The sequence below is a fragment of the Orcinus orca genome, chromosome 18, assembly GCF_937001465.1.
Source record: "Orcinus orca chromosome 18, mOrcOrc1.1, whole genome shotgun sequence".
Classification (NCBI taxonomy): Eukaryota; Metazoa; Chordata; class Mammalia; order Artiodactyla; family Delphinidae; genus Orcinus; species Orcinus orca.
Genome location: NC_064576.1, coordinates 696,826 through 708,152, shown reverse-complemented (window position 1 = coordinate 708,152; position 11,327 = coordinate 696,826). Strand labels below are relative to the sequence as shown.

The 11,327-nt window shown below is 47.2% G+C and overlaps 1 protein-coding gene across 2 annotated transcripts in view; it reads left to right on the top strand.

Moving 5' to 3' along the window:
* The first annotated feature begins 207 nt into the window (after positions 1–207).
* Positions 208–11,327, top strand: part of CUL4A (cullin 4A) — a 46,657-nt gene continuing 35,537 nt past the window's right edge. Inside the window, exons 1-3 of one of the 2 annotated variants that reach the window (XM_049701274.1) lie at positions 208–365; positions 1,035–1,150; positions 10,812–10,916. In XM_049701274.1, coding sequence (XP_049557231.1) covers positions 212–365; positions 1,035–1,150; positions 10,812–10,916 — 375 coding nt within the window. In that variant the 5' untranslated portion in view covers positions 208–211. The remainder of the gene's footprint in view (positions 366–1,034; positions 1,151–10,811; positions 10,917–11,327) is intronic. The other variant, XM_033435002.2, reaches the window with a different exon arrangement.

Below are 11,327 nucleotides of genomic sequence, written 5' to 3'. Positions count from 1 at the left end.
GCGAGCTCGGGGCTGGGTCGGGTCGGGGTCTGGAGTGCTCCTGAGGCCTGAGGCACCGGCTCTGGTCGGGCCGAGTCGGGCGACGGTTGGGCTGGGCCGGGTGGGGCTGAGGGAGCGCAGCGGAGGGAGGGCGAGGCCGGGCGGCGGAGACCGAGGCCGAGGCCGAGGCGGAGGCCGGGCGGGCGGCGGGCGGGGCGCTGCGGCCGCGGCCATGGCCGACGAGACCCCTCGGAAGGGCAGCTTCTCGGCGCTTGTCGGACACACCAACGGCCTCACCAAGCCCGCGTCTCTCGCCGCGGCCGCCGTCACCTCCAAGCCCGGAGCCGCCGGCGGCTCCAAGAAGCTCGTGATCAAGAATTTCCGAGGTGGGTGCGGGGCGGGCGGGGCGGGGGTCCCTCCCCTTGGCCGCTCGGGCTGCGACGTCGGCGGGGCGGCGCGGGCCAGCGGCGGCTTCCCCTTGGTCTGTATAGTTGGTCCAATGGCATTGAGTGACGCCAGGCAACTCAGGTGTCCCGGTTCACACGGCCGAGCCGGACCGAGTAGCAGGACTGAAGCTCTTCGTGATGTAATTTAATTACTTGCTCCACTTCTCACCAGCTCTGTCGCTGTCACCGTCTCAAAGCAGGCGTCTTCGATGCAGACACACCAGTTACAAGCTTATTCTTCACCTTCCTCCCAGTTTGGAGTAGTTTCAGTCAACTTTAAATGTTGTAGAGAGCTTAACTATTCCACGTTTATACGTTTGTGAAACCCACTTTTTAAGTAAAGGAATACTGTTAAGATTTGTATGATTCCTACATGTGCTTATTCTAAGTATCAGTACTAGACGTATTTGTTTAGCCAAACGAAGATGGAATGGTTGCATAGTCTGTAACCCAAGAAATTTATAAATGTGGTACTTGTATTGGGAAAACCTAATTTTTGCGCTCCTTACCTGTGTGTCTTTTAAGGACTTTTTTTGTGGAATAGTTTTTTAAAGATGTGTGATTCTTAGCACGGATGCCGTTACCCACTGACTCCATCTGCATTTACAGACAGACCTAAATTGCCTGACAACTACACTCAGGACACCTGGCAGAAACTTCATGAAGCAGTGAGAGCCATACAGAGTAGTACGTCCATCAGATATAACCTGGAAGAGCTCTACCAGGTAAGGCTCCACCTGTGCAGAAAGCAGATTCTCACTGAGATGTAAGCGCGCAGTTTTCTTAGGGAGAACTTTTAGACCTGAGGGGGCCCGGGTCCGGTTTTTCACTTACCTGATTGTCTTATAGTGTCTAAATAGCACAATTATCCAACTCCTGTGAAATGGGACCCAGACGTGGATCTTGTGCTCCTCGGTGTTGTTTCAGAGTCAGTAATGAAGGGGATAATAGAAATCGACTCTTGCCTGCAACAAGAACAGTAGGAGTTCGGTGGCAGCGTGTCCCAAGTCGAGGAGTGTTTTCCGTTTCTGGTGGTTGTCGGATTTTTATTTCATTTTCAGGCCTCAGCTGTCTAGAAGGGTTTTTTTTTTTTTTTTTTTTTGCTGTACGCGGGCCTCTCACTATTGTGGCCTCTCCCATTGCGGAGCACAGGCTCTGGACGCGCAGGCTCAGCGGCCATGGCTCACAGGCCCAGCCTATCCGCGGCATGTGGGATCTTCCCGGACCGGGGCATGAACCCGTGTCCCCTGCATCGGCAGGCGGACTCTCAACCACTGCGCCACCAGGGAAGCCCTCTAGAAGGGTATTTTAAAGTTAACCCATTACAGGAGAGAAATGCGTTTCTAAGAGTCACATGACTTCTAATATTTTCCAAATGTGCAGCAAACTATTATTATAATTCCATTATGTTATATATGAAACTCTTATTACAGTTTGACTTGTTAATGTGGATTTTCCCCTTTTAGTTGTGTTTTGTGATTAATTGTTGCAGTTAAAATGTGCAGACTGGTTTTGTTACATTTAATTTGAGATAACGATGTTCCTTTTCTAACACCAGAAGAAATGATCAAAAGTAGGTTTCACTTTTGGGATATTTCAGTTACACACAGACTGGTTTTCCTGATATCTTGTTTTTAAAGAATGACATTCGCTAACTGGTCTAATATTATCTACATTTTAGGTAATATAGCACAATTTCTACTAAGAGACTTAAATTTTTTTCTGTTTACATAAGTGATTACATTTTTCTGTTTACATAAGTGAAAAATTATGGAAACTACAAAAAGTACAAAGAAGAAAATAAAAATCACCTATATTCCTACCACCCAAACAAGACTACCATGGACAGTTCGACGGACACCTGTCCCTTCTTTGTCTTAAGTTTGTGTGAGGTTATTGTATTGTTTAATCGACTTAATTACGGTGTAGAATATGTACTTCAACAAGTTTTAACAAATGTATCCAATTGTATAACCACCACACAATCAAGATACAGAATGTTTCTGTCACCCCGAGAAGTTCCCTGAGGCCCCTTTGCAGTGGGTCCTGTCCTGTGCCCTAACCCCCAGTCCTTGGCAGTCACTGATGTGCCTTGTGTCGGTATGCTTTGCCATGTTCAGAGTCTCATGTCAGTGGAACCGTGCAATTGTGCCTAGCTCCTTTCGCTTAGGGTAGGGCTCGTGAGTTGGGCACATGCATGCGTCGTGACAGTAATTCGTTTCTTTGTTGCTGAGTACTCTGGGGACCACCAGTTAGTTATCCTGAGGTCATGGACGTCTGGGTGTCTGGTTTTGGGTTATGAATAAAGCTGCTGCCGACATTCATGGGTAAGTCTGTGTGGACAGAAATTCTCGTTTCTCTCGGGTGAACATCTAGAAGTGGGTTCTCAGAGTAAAATGGAAAGTGTGTGTTTAACTTTACAAGACGTTTCCTAACTTTTTCAGATGGCTTCACCGTGTTGCCTCTCTGCCAGTGGTATGTGAGCGTTCCAGCTGCTCCGTGTGCTTGCTGGCATTGGGTATTGTCAGTCTTTTTAATTTTTGCTATTCTAGTAGGTGAGTAGTGGAATTTCACTACGGTTTTAATTTGCATTTCCCTAACGATATTAGGTATCTTTTCTTGTGCCCGTTGCCATTCCATACACCTTCTTTAATGAAGTGTGTGTTCAGATCTTCTGCTTGTTTTTTATGGTGGTGTTTATTTTCTTATTATCGAGTGTTTGAGTTTATTACGTGTTCTGAGCATGCATCCTGTACCAGGTGTTTGCCTTGCAAATATGTTCTCCCAGTTTGCAGCTTGTCTTTTGATTCTCTTAACTATGGCTTTCAGAGAGCAGGCGTTTGAAATTTTGATGAAGTCTTCGTATCAGTTTGGTCTTTTATGGACTGTGCTTTTAGTGTCTCTCTGAGAAGTCTTTGCTGAATCTAAGGTGGTAAAGATTCTCCCTTGTATTTCCTTCTTGCAGCGTTTTAGGTTTTACATTTAGGTCTGTTATCTGTTTTGAGGTGAATTTTTGTATTTGCTGTGAGGTACAAATCCAAGTTCACTGTCTTCCCTGTGGAGGTCCAGTTGGTCCAATGCCATGTGTTGAGGCATCTGTCTTCTCCAGCAGACTGCCTTTGCTCCTGTGTCAAGTCCTTGTCCCTGTGAGTGTGGGTGTCCTAAGTCTCAAAGTCTGGAGCGCTGGCCCTGCAGGTTTATCCTTTTTTGGGTAAAGTTGTTTTGGGTATTCTAGGTCCATTATATTTCCATATGAATTTTAGAATCTGTTTGCCAATTTCTGCAAAGAAGCCTCCTAGGATTTTGGTTTGGATTATGTGTAATTGTAGGTGAGCGTGGGGAGAGCTGCTATCTTGACAACACTGAACCCCCCAGTTGACCGCAAGGGGCAGCTCTCGCTTAGTTAGGTCTCAGCAATGGTTTCTAGTTCCGCTGTGCGGGTCTTGTACATCTTCTGTGAAATTTATCCCTAAAGCATTTCATGTTTTTATGGTATTGTAAAAGGTAGTATAAATTTTAATTTCTGGTTGTTGATAGTACATACAAATACAACTCATGTTTATACATTTATCTTGTACATTGCTGTCTTGCTAACCGCACTTATCTCTAGTAGCTTTCTCGTAGATCCCATTGGATTTTCTGTGTGGACAATCATGTCGCCTATACACAGAGATGACTTTACTTCTCCCTTTCTAATCTCCACGCCTTTTATTTCCTTTCTTGCCTCATTGAACTATATAGAACCTCTGGTGGTTAGTACGATGGTTAATAGAAACGGAAAAAGCAGACATCCTTGTTTTGTTCCTGGTCTTAGGGGAGAAAGCTTTCAGTCTTTCATCATTGAACACCATACGATGCTAGCTGTGGGTTTTTCAAAAATACCCATTATCAGGTTGAGGAAGTTCCTTTCTGTTCCTAGGTTGTTGAGAGTTTTTATCAGAAATACGTGTTGGATTTTGACAAATTCTTCTGTGACTGTTGAGGTGGTCGTGTGATTTTTGTTTTTTAGTTTGTTAATTACACGGATTGATTTTTTCATATGTTAAACCAGTCTTTCATTCTGGTATAAATCCTACTTGGTCATGATGTATTATTTTTTCAATGTACTGTTGGACTCAGTTTCCTGACATTTTGTTAATTTTTGCATCTGTGATCACAGGATATTGTATTATTCTCGTGTAATGTCTGTGTCTGGTTTTAGTATCAGAGTAATGCTGGCCTCATAAAGTGAGTTGGAAATGTTCTCTTCTTTTCATTGTCTAGAAGACTTTGTGTAGAATTGGTATTATTTCTTTTTTGGTTTTTTTTAAAATAAATTTATTTATTTTTGGCTGTGTTGGGTCTTCGTTGCGGTGCGCGGGCTTCTCATTGCGATGGCTTCTCGTGGAGCACAGGCTCTAGGCGCGTGGGCTTCAGTAGTTGTGGCACTTGGGCTCAGTAGTTGTGGCTTGCGGGCTCTAGAGCACAGGCTCAGTAGTTGTGGCATGTGGGCTCAGTAGTTGTGGCTCATGGGCTCCAGAGCGCAGGCTCAGTAGTTGTGGTTCACAGGCTTAGTTGCTCTGCGGCACGTGAGATCTTCCCGGACCAGGGCTCGAACCCGTGTTCCCTGCATTGGCAGGTAGATTCTTAAAGGGAAGTCCAGAATTGGTATTATCTTTTCCTTAAATGTTTGAGAGAATTCCCCAGTGAAGCCATCTTGGCTTTCTTTGTGGAAAGATTTTCAACTACAAATGTCATTAGTAGATACAGAACTATTCAGTTTATCCATTTCTTTAAGTTCACTCATCTTCTGCGATGTCTAGTCTGCCATTAATACCATCTGGTATAATTTTCACCTCTGCCTTGTCTTCCTCTCTAGGTGTTCGATTTGAATCTTGTTTTGTATCTTCTCTTTGCTTAACTTTCTTTAACGCGTGGAGCACAGTTCCAGCTCTTCTGTGTCCTTGTCTGCTGGCTCTTCAATTCCAGGTTTGCTTTGACTGACTTTTCTCCCCAGTGAAGGTGGTTTTCCTACTTCGCATGTTTGATAGCTTTGATTGGATGCCAGACATTGCGAATTTTGACTTGTGTGGTAGATGCTTTTGTTTTGTTTTTGTTTTTTTTTTTTTTTTTTGCGGTACACGGGCCTCTCACTGTTGTGGCCTCTCCCGTTGCGCAGCACAGGCTCCGGACGCACAGGCTCAGCGGCCATGGCTCACGGGCCCAGCCGCTCCGCGGCATGTGGGATCCTCCCGGACCGGGGCACGAACCCGTGTCCCCTGCATCGGCAGGCGGACTCTCAACCACTGCGCCACCAGGGAAGCCCTGTATTTCTCTGAATATTCTTGAGCTTTGTTCCAGACTCGGTTAAATTATTTAGAATCAGTTTGACCTTTTAGACTGTTGCCTTTAAGCGTTGCTAGGCAGGACTAGAGCAGTGTTTCGTCCAGGGCTAATTGCCCTGCTGCTGAGACAAACTTTCCTGAATCCTCTGCCCGGCGTCCTGCTGTGTTCCCGCCTGGCTGGTGGGAAGTGTGTGAGCACCAGAGCCCAAGGTCTCTAAACTTTCGGCGGTTCCTTCCCTCACCTCGGCGGTCTCCTCCCACATACGTGCTGGACAGCGCTCTGCTGAGCACTCGAATTGGACCCTGAGGTCCCCTGCGCTCGGGGCCTTCGCCCTGCAGACTGAGGCCTCAGCCCAGGGCGACTGCTGTGTGGCCTGGACGCTGGATGCCAGAAGCCAGAGTGTTTGGTGCTTGTCTGTCTCCTGTCTGCCAAGGCCACGGCCTCTCAGAGCCCAGTGTGCAGCGCTTCGGAAACTGCTGCTTCGTGGATTCCTTCAGCGAAGGCTGAGTCCGCTTCCTTTACTTCGTCTGGACCCGGAGCAAGAGTCCCACCGAGTGCCCAGACTCAGAGGCTTTTGCTTTAGTGAAATACTGTGTCTTCCAGCGAGGCTTCGTTATTGCTCTTTCCCTGGAGATTTGACTGTCTGGTATCAATTGCCCATCATTTTTCTTAGTAGAATGACTTTGCTGGACCCTTTACCCAGGATGTGTTTCATAATCGTCACCATAGATACTATTGTAAACAGTGTTTCCAGATGCCCTGGGTATCGTGGGTGTCGGTGTGGGTGTATGTGAGACCCTGAGGGCTAGGGCTGCTTACCCCCAAAGTGGCACCATTCATTCCAGGGAACATCTCAGGAGGGCCCGTGTGGGGGGCAGTGGGTGGGCTTTTGGACGCAGGTGTGCGGGCGGGTGCCTGGCCACTCAGAAGTTCCAGCAAGTCTAAGTACATCTCTGCAGAGTGAGCCGCTCACATCTTGTGGAGCGAATGGGGTGGAGATAGTAAGTGATGTCGCGGTGAAACTATCCTGGTCTCCAGTAGAGTGGACAGTGCACTGGACCTGGTGTTTCAGAGTAAAGCCTGAGTTTCTGCTGAGGTGGTGTGGTATATAATTTGCCAAAGAATCTTACGTGCAAGTAAAAGTTCTCACCAAAGCTGGAAAGGTTTTTTGTTTGTTTGTTTTTGAGGAGGTTTTCAGGATTGTTTGAGGGAGAACCTGTTGTTCTGATGTTGATCAGTTTCCCAAAAGTGGGGTCTGGCATCTCCCCGTGCCAGGTCTGAGGAGGCCTCGGTGGAGGGAAAGGTCACCTCCAGCCTGTCTGCACAGCCTGCCTGCAGTTTCTTACTTTGTTTTTGTTTGGTAGAAAGGGATATTCAGATTACATGAAAAAGTCATAGTAGATACACATCGTGCTGAGAGTCATTCTCTTGTTGTAATGCGAGGAGGAGGATGTTGAGTGCATCCATCTTTTCTGAATTTAGATCTGAAATCTCAACTTGCTGAAGAAAGCGTATCTTGTGTGTCTTAGGTCTGTGTGTTTTAGTCCTGTTCGTCTCAATGAGACAACAGAAAACTGAAGACTGCATTTTCGGGAATGGTTTCGGGGAAGGCTAGGTGTTGATTTCAGACTAGTTTTTTGTTTGTTTTGATTTTGGTTTTTTTATTACTGAAGAACAGTTGATTTCCAATGCTGTGGCAATCTCTGCTGTACAGCAGTGACTCAGTTACACACATAGAGACATTCTTTTTTAAATATGCTTTTCCATTACCATTTGTCCCAAGAGATGGGATACAGTTCCTTGTGTTATACAGTAGGACCTTGTTGTTTATCCATTGTAAATGTGGTAGTTTGCATCTACCAACCCCAAACTCCCAGTGCATACCTCTCCCTCCCCCTCCCCCTTCGCAACCACAAGTCTGATCTCTATGGATTTCAGACTAGTTTTGATGCACAGAATCAAACCTGTCACAGAGAACTTGCGCTTGAGAAAAGCTGTGCTGCTGACCTTGAGTCACGGGGTAGATGTCTCCAGGAAACCCTGTGCCTGGTGAGAGCTCGGTGAAGGAGAATGGAGTGGAGTCGGGTCCTGATGGATTAATAGGGTGGTTGAAAGTGATGCAAGCGGGTGAGGAAGCCCAGAAAATGGGAAACAAGTGGACACTTTATTTGATGGACCAATTTGAGAATGTAAATTAATCAAGAGTGAATTCAATGCGTAAGTTATTCAAAAACAGAGAATATTCAGGTTCAAATATCTTAGGCCTAATAGGAAGGATTTTGTTAATTCAGCGGCTTTGGTCACTCAGCGAAATCAGTCATTTGTACGAGGGCATCACGTCCGGCATGCACAGTGGGGGCCGGGAGGGTGGATGTCTTCCTGGGACACCGCCCCCCCTTCATTCTTCGTCCCACGCTCAGGACCAAGTCCTTGTCTCCTTTTTACGTTGCCCTTTCCTCGTTTCCTGTGGGTGGGAACCGCAGCGTCCTGGTGGCGGCTTCTGTGTGGTGTGCGTGTCGCGTTTACACAGACCTGCCACCGCGTAGGGTGACCTGGGGCCTGGCTCCTCAGGAGAGTCCACAGGGGCGTGGTTTCCCGGGGGTGGGGGTGGGGGTTTGCTTTTCATTTTTCCCCTTCATTTACCTAAGTAACTCAGAGTACTTGCCCGCTCTTTCCCTTACGATTTCTCACTCTGAAACGTCGCACTGTGCTGTGACGTCAGCTGTCGCCTTAGCTACTGGCACCCGAAGTGCGTAGTTGTAGGTGCCGCTTGGCTGTTTTGCTCCCTTAAGGCCCTGGCGGGGGGTCCCCACTGAGGGGAGCGCCCTCGCAGGCATGGGTGTTTTGCTGGGACACTCGTCTGTCCTGAGGCAGATGAGCGTGTGCAGAGCGGGCGTGGTGGCAGGGCTGGGAGGCTGAGACGAGCGGGTGTTTCCCCTCGGCTACGCTGGTGTGAGGAAAACCTCTGTGTCCCAGTGCTAGGAGGGCCCAGGTCCTGCCGCTCCCCACCTACAATGCCTGGATCCAGAGGTGTGCTCGGTACCAGTACCGGTGCTGGTCACGTGAGGTGCTTCGTACACCGCGAGGAGGCATTTCTAAGCGTCCAAGTGTGACTGAATCTCCTGAACGTGTTCTGGGGAGGGCCTCCTGTGTTGGGCCGCTCCCGCAGCCCTGAAGAGCCCACGGCATCCCTGCCCCCCCCCCCCACCGCAGGGAGCGAGCCGGTGACAAGGTGCCTGTAACATGAAGACGCCAGCAGTGACTCAGCAAAGACCCAAGACGTGCCGGCGCCCCCAGCACGCCTGGGTGCCCCAGGGCTTGGCTGGTGGTTTTAAGGGGCCTCCAGATTCTCAGAAAAGAAATCTCAGTGGGCTTCACGTGAATAGTAAGCGTGTGCTCGACAGGACATACATACGAGGGAGAGTTGGCTCTAGCGTTCACCCAAAAAAGTCACAGCTGGGGAGAGATTGTTTTGAGGACATTGACACCTGGTTCGTGAATCAGAGCATTCAGAAAATGGTTCTAAGATGTCCTTTGATGAAGGACACGTACCACTGGGCTTATCTTGATTTTTACCAAAGAAACATGTTTTCTTCGTATATTATATTAAAAATTTACTTGGTAATAATTGTTTGTAATGATTAACTACTGGTGCAAAGGCCTTTGTTAGGAGGTTATCTTGGTTTTTTTTTTTTTAAGAGAGAAAGAGACAGTGGATCTTGGACTGAATTATGAAAACATGAAGCTTTGGGGAAAGGAATTGAAGGATGTAAAAACAAAATGTGGTTGGGAATCCCTTGTTCTAAGTAAGGCAGAATGTAAGGGAAAGGGATTTTTATTTTAATTATTGTCATTAGTCCATATTCTCTTTGACCTTTTTGGGGTTTTTTTTGCGGTACGCGGGCCTCTCACTGTTGTGGCCTCTCCCGTTGCGGAGCACAGCCTCCAGACGCGCAGGCTCAGCGGCCATGGCTCACGGGCCCAGCCGCTCTGCGGCATGTGGGATCCTCCCGGACCAGGGCACGAACCTGCATCCCCTGCATCGGCAGGCGGACTCTCAACCACTGCGCCACCAGGGAAGCCCTCTCTTTGACCTTTATAAATATGCATGTGTTTTATGTATTATATATTTCTTTACGTAATTATTTTCTTAACATCTATAAAAATTTAAGTTACCCTTTTTTCCCCTCGGGAATATAGTATTTGAGTTAAGATTCCAAAGTGTCTCCGTTCTGTATATCCCCCATGTATTTTAAAATAGGCAGTAGAAAAACTACATTTCTGTTTATAATATTTCGTATTTGGATTGAATCAGATGCTGATTTTGTACATGAGATTTGAAAGAAAATTTTATTAGAACTGGTACGAATATACAAGCATTATTCCTTTGATGTGGATCAAAACAGCTAATGAAAAATATTTCTGCCTCAAAACCTTGTTTCTGCATTAATTTGAGGCAGATTTGGCCCGTGCTCCTTCAGCTTATTTGGGACAGAATCATCAAACTCATGAGCTTGAAAGGAACTGGAATTCCTGTCGTTCTCCCCCCACTGGAGGGTGGTCACCAGGGTCTGGAGCAGGGATTTCTGGCTCTGGTTTCACGTTGGCGATCGTCAGGGTCAACTCACACACCTTCCCGTGGCTCCACCTCAGACTAAGGAGTCATCCAGACACAGGCCGGGGGCTCAAGCTGCTTTTGAGTCCTCTGGGAACGGTGTGCAGCCAGCTTGAGGGGCTGTTGAAGAGGGAAGCTTGCGAGTATCATGAGCAGCCCAGCCTGGGGCGGGCCCACCTGGGGCCTGGGTGTCCTGGGGCTGCCAGCGCGGCACCATCCCATCTGCGCTCCAGGTTCACTGTTGTTAGGGACCATTTTTGCCAAACTTCTACTGGATTCCGGCGTTGCAGGGATAATTGCCCTTGACCATGATAACTTATTTGTGGATTACGTAAGTGTGGGCGTGGCTTTGTGTTACGATTCGAGCTGTTTGTACAGATAGGTTGCTTTTAAAGAACAAATTTGTCTTTCACAGTGAATAACTCATTTATCCCTTTTGTTTTCAGGCTGTTGAAAATCTTTGTTCTCACAAAGTTTCCCCAGTGCTCTACCAGCAGCTGCGCCAGGTCTGTGAAGGCCACGTCCAAGCACAAATCCTTCAGTTTAGAGAATATCCTTTTTTTGGCTTGGGAAGTTCCTATTTATTACCTAAATCTTTTGAAACCGAACATTAATAGGATAAAGAACTAATGAGTATCCTTAATATTAAAGCAAAAGCTTTATAGAAACAAAACCTCACGTTTGTATCATATAACCCAACGTAGCAGATGTTTCTGGTGGAGTTTTCACTGTTTAAATTACTTGGCTGACCTGATTGAAGTCAGTGTCCGTTTCTCTAGTCCATTTGGAAGCGTTTAGGAAGAGTCTGAAAAACACCTTAAGGCGGGAGTGCTGCGGTTCTTTATTCTTGTTTTTTAAAGATCTGTGTTAGTTTTCTGTGATTATAACCAATTCCCACAGAGTTGGCCGCGTGAACCAACCCCGGCCTGTTGGCCTGCGCTCTGCAGGTCGGCTCGCGCTGG